This window comes from Scatophagus argus, chromosome 16, assembly GCF_020382885.2.
Source record: "Scatophagus argus isolate fScaArg1 chromosome 16, fScaArg1.pri, whole genome shotgun sequence".
NCBI classification, from domain to species: Eukaryota; Metazoa; Chordata; class Actinopteri; family Scatophagidae; genus Scatophagus; species Scatophagus argus.
Genome location: NC_058508.1, coordinates 21026348 through 21044074, shown reverse-complemented (window position 1 = coordinate 21044074; position 17727 = coordinate 21026348). Strand labels below are relative to the sequence as shown.

Here is a 17727-nt window from a genome sequence, read left to right as displayed (position 1 = left end):
AGATTTTACCTCTCCAGACCAGCTTAGCCGCAAAATATGCATAAATATAAATATGTAGCATAAAGAGGCCACAAACTAACATCTTATTGCGCAACTCTGTGTCATAAAACCAAAATACATTGATTTTGATACTAAAATAAATGGCGCTCTATGCGGTTAACAGAAGAAGAAGAGAACACCTTTATTTTGAAGGCAAAGCAGCAGTGAACATCCGCTCCATCTCGAGCGTAGTCGTGATTGGCTGGACGCGCCTCTTGTCTTTTGATAAAGGATTCTTACTCGGGGCGAAGGCAGACATGGAGGAGCTGAGCGCCGTGGGAGAGCAGGTTTTTGATGCGGAATGCATTTTAAACAAACGCCTGAGAAAGGTCCGAGCTGTGAAATGTGCCGCTTTTATCCGCCACTTTTCCTCGTGACTGCTCACAAACGTGCTTCCTCTCTTGGTTTTCTTACAGGGAAAGTTGGAGTTTCTTGTGAAGTGGAGGGGATGGTCATCCAAGTAAGTACAAGTGGTGCTGCTCAGCCCGAAACAATGAAAACAACAACAACAACGTGTCGCTTGTTGCTCTCAGTCAAACTCTTATTTTTCTTTTGTTTGTTTGTGTCGGAGTCCAGATTGCAGGGGCGGCGGATATCCTCTTATTTTAATGTCTGGTGGCAGTTTGTTCAAATACAGCTCACCAATTCTGCTTTTTCATTTGCTTTCTTTTGTTCATAACACCTCAAATTCGTTAGCGGAAAGCCAAAAGAAGCTGTTTTAAGCCCTTAGAGCTGCCTGCTTTCACTCCTCTCTGTTTATTCAGGTGGTCGTTTAAAATGTTTAACTGATTTTATTCCCGACTTTAAACAAGTTTTTTGTATGTGACTCTAACACCCACCGGCCAGTCAAATTTAGCTATGACTGATTAATATTTATAGCGGTCTTGTATGAGGGATTAATTCCATAACTGTGATTTCAAAGTAGTTTTTCTCTGTTTTATCGTGTATTTCTGTGGCCGCTCGTAAGGCTCCACTCCGTCTTCATTTCGTGTCACTTGCCCTTTCTGCTCGCTCCACATTGTTGCTGTAATCCACCATCAATGCACACTGTTGCCTGCCAGCTCCATGGCTTTCTGTTAGAACCACATCCTTTGTGTGTGTGTGTGTGTGTGTAGGGAAAGGGTGGGGGTTGATTATTTCACTGGTGACTGCTGATCAGACCAGGCTATTCACCCAACAAGTGATGAGGAGAAAGGTCATTACACATGCATGTAGTTCACTTCAAGGAGCAACAAAGCTGTTTGTAGTTTATTCTCCTAAATTTGTAGGAATTATCCAGTTGTTACAGCTCTGACAGTGTGGCTCGCGTTCAGAGAGGGAGCCAAAAGATGCTTTGGTTTTGATGGGGGGGTATTTATATATAAAATGTGATTATTGACCAATTCAACGCTTTAACAGCACTGGAAATTTCATCTTTTCATAACTTTCAAAGTCTAAATGTGGCCTAAAAATGTTCTTCCTTCCTGTTGTGTTTGTGTTTTTTGACCGACGGTGAGGCAACTTGCGAAGTCTCTTCTAAAAGGCAAACTTTCCCCCCAAAACTCCCCACAAATATTCAGAAAATTTCCGCTTCTTCCTCCTGCATCCTCTGTTCAGCCTTGACAAATTTATCGCCATTCTTGTTCGATTTTGAGTAATCAAAAAACCTGCTTAGTTTCTCACCTCGGCACATCCGATCACTGCGTAAATAAAATGTGTAAATTGTCTCGGCTAACATGCAGGTCGTCCACATTATGGTCATGGTCCCCTGTTTCTGAACGAACAGACTCAGCTGAAAGGTCATTTTCTAAATTTTGGGTCTCTGCTGAGGCTGGAGGATGTGTTTGACCTTATCGGGCCACCTTGGGTCTTTATTTTGTCTGTAACATGTGTCATTTTATTCCAGACACAACAGTTGGGAGCCCCAGGAAAACATCCTGGACCCGCGACTGTTAGCTGCATTCAACAAGAAGTGAGTGTCCTTGAGCTCTGGATTTGTTCACACTGAAGTGAAATCTGAAATGTCTCACATTTTTCAAACCTAATTCACATTCTGCATTGCTGTTTGCTTCATGCTTTAATCACTGGCAAAAGCTACAGCATTAGTCGATAAATATTCATTGATCCCTCACTGAGCACTCGTTGAACTTTGGTTATTTTCTTCACAGAGAGCAGGAAAAGGAGCTTCTGATACGTAAGAAAGGGAAAAGGCCGAGGGGACGACCCCGGAAGATCCTGGTCAGTAAAATCAGAAGCAGAAAGTGATTCTTTGATGGTGCTGTGTCAAAGTATCTAATGTTTGCTCTTAAATTCAGGAAAACGTGCCTCAAGCTCCAAAGTCAAGCAGCTCTTCATCTGGCTCGTCCTCGTCGTCCTCCGATTCCTCGTCCTCGTGCTCCTCCTCGTCATCCTCATCGGACGACGACGACGAAGACGACAGCCACGTCAAACAAGCGAACCCGAGCATCAGAACACTTAATCCTGTCCCTCAGAAGAAGGCGCAGATTGTCGTGGCCAAACAGGAGCCCCCAAAGAAGCGGAGCAGGAAACCGCTGCCCCCTGACGTTAAGGAATTTCAACAGAACAAGGGCCCTCGGAAAATCCTCAAGACGTTTAAAGATACGGATCTTCCAGGAGCCATCAAGAAGCCGGTTCACCCAGCAAGCTTCACATTCATGGGTTTTCATCGGGGCTCGGCGAGGGATCCAGTGGCTGGTCAGAACAGGAGCTCGCTGACTCCAGGGGGTGCTGTTAAAAACTCATTGAGCTCTGTAGGATCGGGCAGGTCTGTCCAACCTGCCTCCCCCTCCCTGAACAAATCCAGTCAGAGCAGGAATGTCACCGAGGCCAAACTGTCCATCTCCAGTATGAACAGCGGGACAAGTCTGGATTTGAAAGCAGCTGCAAGTAAATCAAAAGGGGTAGCAGCTTTGAATACGTCCAAACAGCCTGTTCAAGGAACCACTCAGCAGACACTAAATTCCCCCAACGGACAAAAGAAACCCCAGGGTCCTGTGTCAACACTGCAGAGGATACCCAATACTAAAGCAGTGGCTTCCTTACCATCCAAGAATGCCTCCTCTAATCAGGGTTCTGGCCTTCAGCCGCTCAACCTTCAGAACAAACTGGTTCAGAGTAACGATGCTCCTGGAAATGGTACGACTCCAGTGTCAGGCCTGAGAAATACAACAAACCCAGCAAGGAAAACTACATCCACACAAAATCAAGAGTACAATCCTCCTAAGAGTCCGGCGACACCTGGAAGACCACAGCCCAGAAAGAACCAGCCTGGAGCAGACAAGGTGACGGAGGAAATCCAGACCCCCAGGGTCCAAGGCCGACTGGAGAAGACCAGCGTGCAGAAATCCTCCGCGGACGTCCAGAGCCAGCAGGAGAGATCAGCCTCCAGAGATGGCAAGAAAGCCAAAATGACCGACATGAGCACCGGAGAAGATGAGAGCAGCTCAGACTCCGACCAGGACTATGCCGGACCGAATCACTCGATGACGGTCCAGAACCAGGACTGGAAGCCGACACGGAGCCTGATAGAACATGTGTTTGTGACGGATGTCACTGCTAATCTGGTTACTGTCACGGTGAAGGAGTCGCCAACCAGCGTGGGCTTCTTCAGCATCCGCAACTACTGACCAAACGCCACACGCTGCAGACCAGATGGGCTTCACGAGCATCGAGGACTGGAGGTTCTTCGCCTTCTTTTAGGGAGAGACCAGTGTTTTAGGTTGAAAAAAGATCAGTTATTGATTTTGATTATTTATTTGCTCATGTCCACACATTGTTCAAGAAACAGCAGTGGAGGAAACCCACAGGATGCATTTTGAGTCCACAATTTCATCGTTACACATGAAACTAACTACCTTATTCACGGGGTTAGGAAGGGTGTGAAGGTTTTCTAACCAGTTTGACACTAAGCTAAAAAGCCAGACTGGACCAGTATACTGAATTTTACCACCAGGTGTCTTACTTGAATCAGCAGCCACTTCACTTGAGCCCATAAATAGACGTGTAGCGGCCTCACAGTCCACCGGGACAGCAGTTACGTGTCATGACTAATTGTGTTTTTATTTCTTACAACAACAACAACCATTCCACCTAACTCTTCTAAAGTTCAACATCTAAAAAAATTAAACACTGCTTGTTCTCTCCACCTACATCTGCATGAAAGGAATTGGGTTTAACCTGGTTACCGCCAAAACCGTAACCTTTCCCACCCAGGTTATTCTCGCCTTTTACGTAAGAAGCAGGAAATGTGAGATGAGGCAACATTTTGGATATCATTACGTATTGACGCGGGCCAAGTGTTGTCTTTTCCTGGTTTTAAGGACTCCACTACAGTAAAATGATGTCATTTTCTGATCATACTGGATTGTTCTAGCTTTTCTGATGTTTGATTAATTATCATTGTGTTAATGTTTTGGGAACGCTCTAGCAGTTCTTCAGTGTCGTTGCAACATCAGTATCAGGGTTTCTGGTGTGGTGATATGATCTCGTCCATATTGTTCAGCCCTGGTATCGAGACAAAACGCCACTGCCCCAAGTCGGTCACTGAATCTGAAATATTAATGCTGTTGCTCTCACACAAGTTGATCTCTCTTATCCACACAACACAACAGTTCAATGGAATAGTGAAGAAGTGAAACGGGTGTGTGCAGGAGGGTTAGCTTCTTTAATCGGTAGACATTTAGCTCATAACGTGTCCGTGTTGTGAATCCATATCAGTCGATAGCTTACGTAAACCAGTTCTTAATTCTTATATAGTATAGTTTATTTTTTAATGTTTCCTAAATTAGCTACCTCCTTTATTTGGTGCATATGTATTTGTATTCATTTCTCGTGGGATAGGAGAACCTTTCCCTGCAGGGTATACCATTATTGTGTCCATATACTTGTTTTTGTATAGCTCAAAGTGTATTGGACTCTCATGCTGTTTGAACTTGTGTTAGCACCAGCGACCAGCTCGAGCAGCTACTCTCTCTGTGTAATGAAAAATCGGAACAGCCTTGAATTTCCACACTTTGATCGGCTGTGTTTTCCAAACGTGCTGAAGCATGTGGGGAATCAGACACAGCGTCTGTCCTCCTCCCAGACTCGGTCCTGGCTGAGGTTTGTGTCCTTGCATCGCTTCTGTCCTTCGACGAGGTTTTCACCAGCAGCTTCTCAGACTTGTAATTAATATGGACAAAACTCCCAGAGATTAAGAGCTCGTGTTGACACAGCAGGATGATCACGGACAGTCTGTCTGAGCTTCCCATGAGTCTTTGAGCTCGCTGAAGGCTTTGAAACCACCGTGGGAACAGTTGGGCGTGGACGAAGCCTGACAATAAACTGCTCGGCATTGTTAGTCGCTGACCACAAAACACCAGATTTCATTTTGTCTGTTGTTACCGGTGTTTCAAAAATGTCAAGTAGTGCAACACCAGATTTTTTTTCTTTCACTTGCAGCTGCAGACGTCTCATTTCACCCGCCTGTATGGGCTTAGGAGCTGCAGGCCCAGCCTCCCAGAGAGGAGGAAAAAAGGTTTTTTATCTGATGTAACGGAAAAGAAACCACAACAATGTGCGCTACTTTCTACTCCCTCGAGAGGAGTTCAGCAACCAAGCACTTCGACTGAACTCTTCTGTCTAATCCTGCTCTGCAGACTGTGCCTTTCTTTCTTTCAAAGCCTAAACACAAAAGGCATTACCCCAAAGATAGCTAGAATTTCAGGTTGCTCGATACTGGAGTACCCCCTGAGCATAGCACGGAGGCTGGACCGTTTCTATTGTCTTATCTGTATTGTGTTGAAATGGGAGGGGAAAAAAAAGACCTTGCAAGCGACTTATCACAAATTCATGGAGCTGATGAATATTTGATGCCTTATTGAAGCAATAAGAGCGGTTTAGGTTCAAGTTAGAGAGGTAGTTTATATTCAGGACCAGTTGCAAAACATAACAATATTACATGTGCTACAGGTGAAAACGTTAGTGTCAGTAGACCTCCAGTTTCTGTCTCCCTCAGACTGAACCAGGTGGATGGTCGAGATTGCTGTCATTTATCACCACCGCGTGACAGGCTGTGGGGTAACGCAAGGTGCTTATATGATTTATTTTTATCGTATCTGATTTCTTAACTGATGAAAAGAACAACCGTGGAATAAACATGTGGTCTTTTTTTTTTTAGCTCTACTAACCGCCTCAGTGGAATGTTGTCTTTATAATCTATTTATTTCAAATCGAGAGCCTTTCAGGGTAGAACAGAGTCACCAATACTTGTACTGACTAATAAATGGTACAACTTAACATCTGACTTCTTGTTTCTTACAATTAAAAAAAAACAAAAAACTTGCTGCTTCAAGCTTCTTAAATGTTTGCCACAACATCCAGCTCCACTCAGAACGTCTTCCTCGGTGTATTTATGTAGAAATACTGCTATGCAACGAGAGGCAGCCGTGCAGTGCTGCACAAATAAGCATTTTTATTACTACTGATTTCAGTATCACAGTGCAGAGCAGTTCTGCTTGTTGTTTGTCCCAGCAGTGTTCCCATAGGCATGTATTTCATTACTTAAAATGCATTAAAAAGAGAGAAACTATATGGTAATATAAATTTTACACACTGACCCCATGGCTAAGGCCTTGCTGTTAATTTAAAATATTTGGGTTTTATTAGACAAAACAGTTCATTTGACTCCCATTGGTTCCTGTTTTTTTCCCACTATTTCCAGCTAAATAAATGAATGGATGTATAAAGAAAGTAATTGTTAATTACACGTCCATTTTCTGCTGAGCTGAATCAGGACACGTTCAGCCTTTCACAGATTCAGAGTTATCATACTGATCAGAAATTCACAAACACTTCCAAGATATCCTGAAGCAGTGCTGAAGCAGTGCTGAAGCAGTGCTGAAGCAGTGCGGCTTCGGTCTTCATTAGCACCACTGCTATGTAAGACGACTGTAAACCAGTGAAAAAGACTCCACTCACTCATGGACACAGCGTGTGCTGCAACAGCCACTAGATGGTGCTGTTGCACTTGAAGGTAAAGACACACAAGCGCGTTCCAGTCCCTTAATTAATCATAATTATATCATCTGTTAGTTTACACACTTGAGAATGAAATCCTTAAAGTATCTGATTATACATGGCAAACAAACAGTCAATTTTCTGACTTTCTTACATTAAAGGCTCCAGGACCACAGTGATGTTCTCGCTATAATAACAGGACAACAGCACACACTACACACTATTTCTGTAGGGAATCATCCATCCATTTTCTATACCGCTTATCCGTCAGGGTCGCGGGGGAGCTGGAGCCTATCCCAGCTGACTACGGGCGAGAGGCGGGGTTCACTATGAGGAAATATGTACTCCTTTTTTTGTTCTTCAGCAATGGCTCCAGATTTGAGTTATCTGTGACCACAGTTTCTAATTTCAAGCGCTCGCCAGGAGAAACATAGATGTCCTCTGTCTCCACTGCATCCTCATCTGATGATCTTGATAACTCTGGAGAACCGTGTGAACCTCTGACACGCCGACACTTTCATTGTATGGCGAGTGATTCAATTTCAGCCACTCATTCCATTTGATTGGCCTCAGGTCTGTATATGGACTGTGTGTGTGTGTGGCTTGGCTTTGTAATTTGTTGTGTCTCTAACCCACAGACTGAGGGTCCAGAGCTCTGCTGAGAACAGAGGAATTCTGGGCTGGAGGCGACCACAGAATAACTGCAGCAGAGTGGCCCACTGATAGGACAATAAAAGCCCGTCTGTCTGATGGTTTCATCAGTTTCCCATCATTCCTCCGTCGCCAAAGCCATCAGCCCCGGCCATTTTGTTGGAATAATCTTTGGTGGTTAGCGCTCGTTTGACCCAATCAGCTGTCAATCATGATGTTTTCGCCAATTTTTCTACTGCATCTAATAACTAATTAAACCTTAACGAATTAAAACTCATCAGTGAAAAGTGAACACTTGATCAGCATGACAGGAACTACATAAAACCATCCAATTTATCTGACGTGTACTTCGGGTTTTTAGTTTGGCTCGAGTCCCATCTGCTAACATGGAGGGGGAGGGCTTTATGAGCTGTACTGCAGCCAGCCACCAGGGGGCGATCCAGATGTTCTGGCTTCACTTTTTGCAGAGCTCTCAAGTCATCCATCTTTAAGCACAGTCAATGGTTCAGACAAATAATGCAAACTGAAGCATAAATGTAGCGGAATCACAGTCAAGTATTTAATTTCTGCGAACAGGAGTCTATAAGTAGCGTTGCATCATGGGAGCTGTTGTCTCCATTTTTAAACAAGCATCATTGCTGATGAAAATCTCGCTGAAGTGACTCAGACGAGGCGATGCTTTAAAGTTTCATTCACGTCACGACTTTCTCCTGGAAGTTACAGCGACGGGCGACCCAAGTGAAACACGCCGTCAGCTGGAGTAAAATTACAGATTTCTTTGGGTTTGAATCTCATTGGAAACATTTGGGATAATGTAAGAACACAACTCCACCAAATATATAACAGAGGTCGAGCTGTTTTTAGACATTTTAATGTGGAAATGCTATATATTATCCTTAAGTACAGTACTTAAAAAAATAAGTAGTCGCGACGCTTTCTACTCCTCTGCAGGCAAAGTGAGGAAAGTGGTGTGAGAAGCTCATTTTAAAGCGTTGTTATTGTTCTGCTGAGGAGACTAAATGAACAAGGAAGTCTGCAGCACCTTTCAACACGCAGACACCCCTCTCCCTCTTTCACCACCCCTGTATTTACACACTCTTAAAAACACTGTCACACAGCCTGACTAACTGACAGAAGTTATCATTACACAAAGCGCTCGATTCCATAATTTATAGAGATCCCCGTCCCAGTCATGTGGAATTCTCCCAAAATAAATTCAAGTAAACACTTACGCGACAAAGAGGCACTCACAGTGGCCTGGTATGCATAAACAGTATGAACAGTGTGACAGTGTAATCCCAACCCCCACCTCCCACCCCCCCCAGCCCCCCAGCCCTACACACACACACACACACACACACATACCCAACGACCCAGCCCAGCACTGACTTCAGGCTGGGGTTGGAAATGAGCCCGAACCCCCTGATGCACCAACCCCGATCCCCCCGCCTCAGCCCCACACCTGACTCCTGGCAAAATAAGCCAGACTCCAATCCATCTTCCATCGCAATAACACACACCCCAAACCATGTTGTTTTGAAGAGCATTCAGCAAGTTCATCTCCGGGGACGTTTTTGTTTTTTCCCCAGGACATTTTATTGTTTTAGCAACACAAGATGCCATAAATCAATCAGCTCTTTGCTTAACTCTGGCCTTTGTTTAAAAGCCAGAAATAAGCTTTTTTTCCATGATGCTTTGTTGAAAGTAAGCGACTGATATGGAGGATGCAACCAACGTGATTGGGGGCCCGCGGGGTCGGGGGGGTGGACTTACTTTGTCATAGTTTTTTTCATTTGCAGCAAAGACTTTTCTTACCTTTGCAGGCGGGTAGCGATCTTTAAACAAATTGCACAAAGTGGAGGAAACATCATCGAAAAAATGTCTACTCACAAAACATATATTTTGCTTTGTTTCTGCTTTATGACGGCTGCATACCAAGCTAGAGGCAATAACTTACCCACAGGCCAGAATGTGAGCTGGATGGGTGTTTTAAGGCCACTACTGAGACTGATATTTCATTTGCTCTGTTTGTATTTGTGTTTGCTCTGCTCTCTACCTTGAGGATCGTCACCAAGAGGAGCTGGTTGAGTTTTGAAACGCCTGGGATGGCTGCTATTCGATTTCAAAGGGAATGTTTAGAAACCTGATCCGGCCCTCCAGTGAGCATACCTTCTACACCCACGTCTCCCCTCGCCCCTCATTCTAAATCACTCCACTGGGGCAGTGTAAACAAACTTCAGTTTGCTCTCTGATATTGAGAGGTTAAGACAAGCGGCAATCCTCCACTATGACAACATGGCCTCAGACAGACGATGTCATCTGTCTTACCTCACTCTCCATCCATCACTACGCCGGAGTCGACATGTCTGACAGTCCCACTCTCGCTTTTCTCGCTGGCACAGGCCCTCCACATCTGTCACATTTTCCTCCAAGCTTACTTTTATTACACCAGATGAACTCCGCCTCCCTCCCTCTGAATTCACGGACACCTGAAGGGCAAGCAGGCAGAGAGAAAACCTATTGATTAGTCATGGTATCTGATGTCATCCTGGCTCCATAAACACTTTTCAGTTGCCACTCAGCTACCTGTAAAACGTGAAACAGCAGAGTCGGAGTCATACTGTACGCAAACAAGCTCCTACATGGACGCACAAAAAGGCAAAGTACGAACAAAAACGTAAATATGAACGAAAAGGTGCAGAACTGATTTATTTATCAGCTCTGCAAATGGATTTTTATGTTACAAATGCTGTGATAAACATTTTGATTATCTGTCTTTTTTACTGACTTGAATGTTTGAGCTGGCAACACTGGGTGACACGATGCAGAAAATAAGAATGAAATAATTAATAACAGCTTTGGACTGGACTCAAAGTGTGGAGTGAAGTCCCAGCCTTATGGGAATGTTGAGCAGCAGCATCCGAAAATAATTTAGACAGATGGTAAATGCTGTAACTAACAACAACAAGATACTTTTATTCGTCATTAAATGAATGTTTGCAGGCAACACATATGGTGATTTTTAAATAAGAGTAATGTTTCACCTCTTCAAGTCCAAACCTTTGGATAACCACAGCTGATTTCCTGCTACTTTGAGAAGTCAGCCTCTCAGTGCTGTCCAAAGAGCAGAACGAACACGTGGAAATTATGCAATACAATGCAATACAGCTGAGTGTACCTTTGCTCTGAGGAGCCAACAGATGCCACAGTTTGTTCCTTTGGAGCAGTGACAGGAGCTACACACAACACACCATCTGAGCAGCTTCAGTTAGCTGTTAGCTCACCAGCTATGGGGGTTTTCATGCTGTTTTGTCGTCTCATCCCTTTAAAGCTGCGGTGCTGACAATGAAGAAAGGAGAACTTCTGAAAGCTTTGGGCAGCGCTGTGTTCACGCGTTAGACATGAACGAGAAAGTGAAATCACGCTCACATTTGGTGGCGTTGCCGAGTCACAGCCGCCGATTAAGACTTAAAAGTGCTGATGCAGAGCTCAGCGACAAGCGTGGACTGTACTGTCTTATTTCCAACATTAGCACCTGTGGGGATGAGGACACTTTGGTCCAGGCTGAAGTACTGCTGCCATCAGCCTCCGCTGCACTTTGTGTTCTGTGCTGATGAGCACACGTTAGCATGATAGCACGCTGGACTAAGATGTGAACATGGTAAACATTAGCATTATGAGCATTATGCTCATGACCAGCTTAGTTCACTCCTGCTTGTTGCCTAATCAGAGCACTTTAAAGCACTGTCAGAAAAGGGCAGGGAGAACAGGAGAAAGTCGAATAAAAAGTCAGGAAGAAGGTAGAACGACAAAGCGTCTCAGGAGTGATTGCACAAAAGCACTTGAACACATGAAAACCCGTTTCTCTGCCAGCGAGCAGTTTCTTTTAATGCCCACAGGGCAGGAATAAAGACGGATCTCCCTCTGCTGTGAAACTGAGGTAACAAAGTCAAACTGTAGCTACCAGACAGAAGGTGCCAGCGGGACGTTTGCCCCTCTGATCTTTGTATAATCTGCTCTGGGGAAGACACAGCTACTCTCCTTACCACCTTCAAACACTCCTCTCCTTAACTCTCAGCCTCACATCCTAATCTGATTGCAGAGGAGAGAAAATATTGACTACTTCCCAGGACAAAGCAGAGTAAATATTTGAAAACATTGCTGTGATACACTCGTGGAAATGGAGCTCAAATACTGACAATTAAACCCCAATCATTTAGAAAGCTAAAATCTCGCTTTTCAAAAGCGTTTCAGCAGGTTAAGTTACAGGTTAATTCAGTGTCAGTTTACTGCTGCAAAACAAGTTAGTAAATCATATTCAGACCTTTCAGACCAAACACTGCATTAATTTTCCCTAAACTGGGGTCCTTGGGTCAACCCACATAAAACTCCAGAAAGCCAGTGGCACCAGGAGAGGCGCGCTGATAAATCAGCGGCAGGCCCCGAACGAGGCCCGGTGCCGGCGGACCTGCGTGCAACAGGACAAGTCTATCGGTGAATTTCACAGGTCATTACTCTGGCTCCAGCCATCGCAGCCTCCAGTGGCTCTGGAGACGGCCAGCTTTTTCTCAGAGACAACAGCTTACCGGGCTTTGTGCAAGCTAAACAAGCGTGTCTGTCTCACAGCAGTAGATTAATGTCCAGATAGAGGCTTTGCTCCTCAGGGAGACCTGCAGAGGAGCCATCATTCAACCTTTGGAGGCCATTACACAAAAAACAAAATGACAAAATGTGGAAGACGGGACGCATTGACTGGACCCTGTCCTCTGGGGCTGCAGAGAGAGCGAGACGGAGAAGGAGCTTCAAACAGAGCTGATGGCTGATGGATGCAAATAATCCGTTTTTAAAAGGTATAAAAAGAGAAGCAGCAACTAAGGCTGAAACTTGTTACTTTCATGACTGACGAATCTGTCAAATATTCACCTTATATTAACAGTTAAAATGCTGGTTAGAATGGATCTTGAATTTCCCTCTGGATCAATAAAGTATCTATCTATCTATCTATCTATCTATCTAGAATTTCCAATGGGATGACTTGAGTTGATTACTTTTCCCCACCAAGCAGTCAAAAACCCAAAGATATTCAGTTTACTATAACATGTGACCAGAAAATTAAAAAAAATAAAATAAAATTCAGCAACTCAAGTCAAAGCTGCAGCTATTTTAATAACCGATTGATCATTTCAGTCACGTTTTGAAGCAAAAAACATTTGCTGCTCTCTTGTTATTTCTGGCAGTAATTGAGTTTTGGGTTTTGGGCTGCTGGTGGGACAAAAGAAGAAATCTGAAGACGTCACTTTGGGCTCTGGGAAACGTGTGGAGCATTTTTCACAACTTAACAGTTTAGACGCTAAACGATTAATCAGTTAATTGTGAGAATAATCTCCAGATTAATTGATAATAAAAAAACAGAAACCAGAGAATGTTTGGTTTTAGGATGAATTAATTATCGAAATAGTTGCCAATTAATTTTCACCGAATGACTCAGTGATTAATCATCTCAGCTCTGCAGCTGTGGCTTCTCAGCTCAAAGAGCATTTTCATTTCAGTGTCATCTGTGAGGGTTTGTGTGTGGTGAACACACAACCCCTCAGCCCTTCACATGAATGACAGTAAACAACACAGGATCTCTGGCTGCGCCCCCCACCCCCGGGCCCACCACCCCTGAGGAGAAAGGGGTCACACAAACACGGCATCTGACCGGCTCTTAATTTGTTTAAAGCAGCCCATTCAAACAGGACCATCAACAGAGAGAAAATCTCGTTTCCAAGGCTGCCGCCGTGGCTCGAGCCGTGTTGTTTAGGAAGGAGATCAGGACGCCGCTGACGACTCAGCTGACTTCCAGCACACACAGCCTCACAGAGGCGCCAGGTTGTAATTAACACTTTGCAGATTACGTTTACAGGACCAACATGGTCTGCCTGAGTTTTATTACCGCCTGCCCCGCCACCCCCCCTCCTCCAGGGATACAAAACACTCTCTGTTTGACGTTGGCCCGTCCTGTGTGAGAACGTTTGACGGGTTTTGATCGCGGCGAGAGTCTTCTGGCTGTTCACTGCTCCTCACAGATAATGACAACCTCCCCTTTGGCTTCTGCCAGTTTTCCAGCAACGGCTGGATGAAGACACCCGCCGCAGCCTGACAATATTAATCTATTTCTGTCCCTCTATCTGCAGCCTTCATTCATTTATTTGAGCTCACGCTGTTGGTCTAACAGTCTTATTAGAGGAGCAGTGAAACTAATCTATTTCTTGGCAGCAGGCAGCAGACAGCTGGGCAGTGAGCAGTCGCAGCAAAGTGGCTGATATAATTGCGGCGTAATCATTTTCATGCAGCTCCTCGGCTTCTTCTCAAATGGCAAACGGTGCTTCAGGTTAACATGCTATGGTAATAAAGCAGCCATTAACGTGCCAGTGACCTCAGAATATGAGGGCCAAGTCATTCAGCTTTTCATCCAACATGCAATTTAGTGCAGATTTCTCGGTGCCAACACAAAGGAATCGTCTTCAAACTTAGACAGACGTGCTTAGTATTTGAAAAGTGGGAATTCGAGGGGTTTGTGTCCAGTTGATCAGATATCAGATATTTTGAGGTCTCATTCGAGAGCTCTTTGTCAAAACAGATTCCTCAGTGTTGGTGTCAGATCTAAATATATCAGATAAAAGCTTAGCTAATGTCCAGTGCTAATATTAGACCTGCTTAACATGCTGCACCACTTGTGCTTTTTAATCACGGAGCACAGCAGTGGTGTCCAGTGTCCATCACTGCTGAGGCCACTCGAAAGTCCTACACACCGAGAGCAAAACATCTGCACACATCTGTACCACTAGATGGCAGATATCCCCTGATGAAGTACCCTTCAGCGCACTTCAGAACAAAGCAGCTGTCATTAATACTCCTTCAATGAAAACTCAAAACCGATGGCTACCAAATGTGTCAGGATAATAAAGAAAAGCAGAAATGTTAAATTTGGGTATATATCTGAAGTTCAAACCCAAAACAAGACAAGGTTTTAAATACTGAATCAACGTGCAGCAAATTACCAGTGAAGCCTGTCAAACTAACTGGCAAAGACTCCTGAGAGGGTTCATTGCGGATCAGAATACAGAGATGGTGTCGGTCTCGACGGAAGGAGCCTGGGATTCCCATCTATCGGCCCGATCCTCGCTCATGTGTCTTAAATGAAACACATGAATTGAAGTGAAGTGGAAAGCCGCTCTCAGGACCAGCAGCACTTCTTTCCACTCCATGCCTGGGTGATAAATGTGTAGCCTTCCTCGCTCCTCTCTTTCATAAGCTCCTCTCTCTGCTCGGGCAGCAGCAGGTTGCTTTGCTAGTTCACAACACAGTAAAAACTGCAGACAACAGGGTCTGTGAGTCGGGATGTGCAGGACAGCTGAGGGAACTGGGACGAGATAACGTCCCAGCTCTAGTTAACGTTACAGCTACCTCACATTTGTCAACGTGCATGAATGCAAAGTTATGCAAACAACCTGTCTAAGCGCTCTTTCTGTGGGATGATTTTACATGCAGCTCGGGCTGTAAAGAGATCAGCTTAGCTTAGCATAAAGATCTGGAGAATGGGGAAACACTTAGCTTGGCTCCTTGCAGAGTAAAAAAAATGTGCTTACCGACACCTAAAGCTCGCTAATTAACATGCTGTATCTTGTTTGTTTAACTCGTACACAAACAGAAATGTAAAAACGCCAATTTGTGGCTTTAGGAGGAGTTACACGCTCAAACCATTTCATGACAAACACTAAGTATAGAAACCTGGAAAAAACTAATTTATGTTCTGTGAGTATCAGGCCCTTCAGGTCACATGTGAGCCAGGTGTCAGTCGGGTTTTTCTTTTCAATAAGTGAGATAAAGAAATCGATCCGTGACTGACATACTCGCTCAAATCTCACCGCTGAAATCTGGGATTTACTCCCGAAGCCGGGACGCGTCCTGCCCATAAACATACACTATTTACGTGACATGTTTGTGCAGCACCTTGGCAGAAAGCAATTATATCAGCAAGCCACAGGCGTGTTAATGATGGTGCTCAGTCATCAGGATGGAGACATGAAGTTGGTTTCGTCTCAGTTTCTGGTGCTGCAGGGCTTTTGCTCCCGATAACCTTCATGTTTTATGAACTTTTGGTAATCTTTTTTTGAGAAAGGCTGCCAAAACCGTCAATCTCAGATATGTCATCTTAAGAATTAATGTCCTCTTTCTCACCCCAGGACAACCACATGGTAAAACTCTCAGGAGAGATGCCCCAGCTAGACAAGGTCCCAGGTCCTGTGGACATTTCTGGTCTTCTTTCTCCTCTTTACAGCATTTGTCTTCACAGATCAGCTATCAGATATATGGATGCAACGGTGAGGAATTTCCCCCCCAGTTAATAAACACCACGTACATGCTGGTTGTAATGGTAGCTAATTGTCAGGGCTAACTTGGTTCAGCAGAGTCAGCTAATGTGCTGAATACCAAACGGCTGCTGCTACTTTGTGCTGTTCATTATTGTGGTGTCCGCCGTCTGAGAAGGCTTCTTCTCACCTTAAAGTTGTTTTCATTCAATGACACAGATCTTGACACTATTAGAGTGTCAAAAGTGTAAAAGTTTAGGAACGGACATATTTTACAAGAAGATTGAGCCTTTTATACAGCAACCGTCCTAGAAGTTACACAGAGATTCAGACGTGTTCACGAGCTGCGATGCTTCTCAAGCCCTCACGGATAAAACACTATAAATTCTTGTATAACAAAGCTTAACATTTTTGAACAACAGCTGTATCCGTGCAATGTTCAACACCCCAGCAAAAAGATGTCAAATTTATCCCTAATTTCCCAAAGTGGATGCTTTGCCTTCCATCATCCGGAAGCTGCCAGGAGTGCCAAGTAGCCACCCTGAACCAAAGCCTCTGGGAAAGGAAGAAGAACTTAAGACAAGAGTCTGGTTTCAAACCAAATCCAGCAAGATGGGAAGCTTCCAGCCTCCTGCTTATTCGCTGTTGTTGTTCTGTTTCTTTCTGACTAACATTATTTTTTCTGTTTTTTGGTTTTATGACCAATGATTAAGATTTGAGACAGCTTGGGTGACGGAGCGACAGGAAGCAATCTTTGGATTCAAATCAACGCTGTGTTACATGGGGAACAAAAACATTTTAAATGGATCTGTTGCATAACTATTATATTCTACAATATTACTGAAAATCTATTTTAGCACTAGAATCTATATAATGATCTAGAATCTGGTAAATTATTTCTGTCAAGACCCAAATGCAGCAAGCGATGGGACCATCGTTGGACAACAACATGACAACAACATGCAGCCTGATGCTGTTGTTCCTGCTCGTATTCTACTTTTTTAGACTTCTTATCTTTATTGGAGCAACTGCAACAATCCAATTTCCACCAGGGATCAATAAAATATTTCTGATTCTGGTTCATCTGTGTCGGCTTTGCATTCTTGTTTGCACCCTGAATTTTATCATACAAACTGCGTTTCAGGAAAAACAACAGAGCAGGACTCCTCGCTATCACTTTCTGAAGTTATTGTAGGTGAGAGGCTAAATCAGAAAGAGGTGGACCTGGAAACAATTTGCAGAGATCCTGCGGTACATCTGAGAATCTCAGAGACCTCCAGAAATGATCTCTGCTGATACTTAACATCTGATCAAAGCACAGCCAAGTGTGAAGAGAGTGAATTAATAAATATCCTTAGGCGGCTTGTTTAGTTGTGCAAGATGACAGAATGATAGGAAAGACTTGGCGTGCACTTGGGAACCGTAAACCTGCCAGCGGAGGGGAAGTGGGTGAGGAGGGGGGGAGCTTCGGAGAACCAGGGAGACACGGGAGAGGAATGATGGACGGCTCACACGCCTGCCATTGTGAAAAAATTACAGCAAGGTGCTGCCAACTGAGGCAGCGTGGCGGCCATCCAAAGGCCTCGGAGAACAAAGGCCCGGGATCCCTGTGTGAGTGAGCGCCGGCCTGCCCGACGAGCCCCAAACCTTCATATTTACATGCGACGCTCAAGAGTTAATTGCAGCG

The 17727-nt window shown here is 44.4% G+C and overlaps 2 protein-coding genes across 5 annotated transcripts in view; one reads left to right on the top strand and one right to left on the bottom strand.

Annotated features, from left to right (window-relative positions):
- rbfox3a (RNA binding fox-1 homolog 3a) overlaps window positions 1-17727 on the bottom strand; it is a 450354-nt gene that overhangs the window by 396065 nt on the left and 36562 nt on the right. For all 4 annotated transcript variants that reach the window (XM_046414287.1, XM_046414282.1, XM_046414288.1 and 1 more), the window contains exon 3: window positions 10015-10175. The gene's annotated coding sequence lies outside the window, so the exon portion shown is untranslated. The remainder of the gene's footprint in view (window positions 1-10014; window positions 10176-17727) is intronic.
- cbx2 (chromobox homolog 2 (Drosophila Pc class)) lies at window positions 255-6311 on the top strand. The gene is made up of 5 exons (XM_046414279.1): window positions 255-368; window positions 456-499; window positions 1925-1990; window positions 2187-2256; window positions 2334-6311. Exons 1-5 carry the CDS (start codon window positions 297-299, stop codon window positions 3663-3665), a joined length of 1584 nt encoding a protein of 527 aa, XP_046270235.1. The 5' UTR covers window positions 255-296; the 3' UTR covers window positions 3666-6311.

Excerpts from the sequence above, each read along its gene's own strand:
- cbx2 (XM_046414279.1), top strand. The coding sequence starts at position 297 with ATGGAGGAGCTGAGCGCCGTGGGAGAGCAGGTTTTTGATGCGGAATGC. Across the intron at positions 1,991-2,186 it reads TTAGCTGCATTCAACAAGAA|AGAGCAGGAAAAGGAGCTTC; the intron begins GTGAGTGTCCTT and ends TTTTCTTCACAG. Across the intron at positions 2,257-2,333 it reads GACGACCCCGGAAGATCCTG|GAAAACGTGCCTCAAGCTCC; the intron begins GTCAGTAAAATC and ends TCTTAAATTCAG.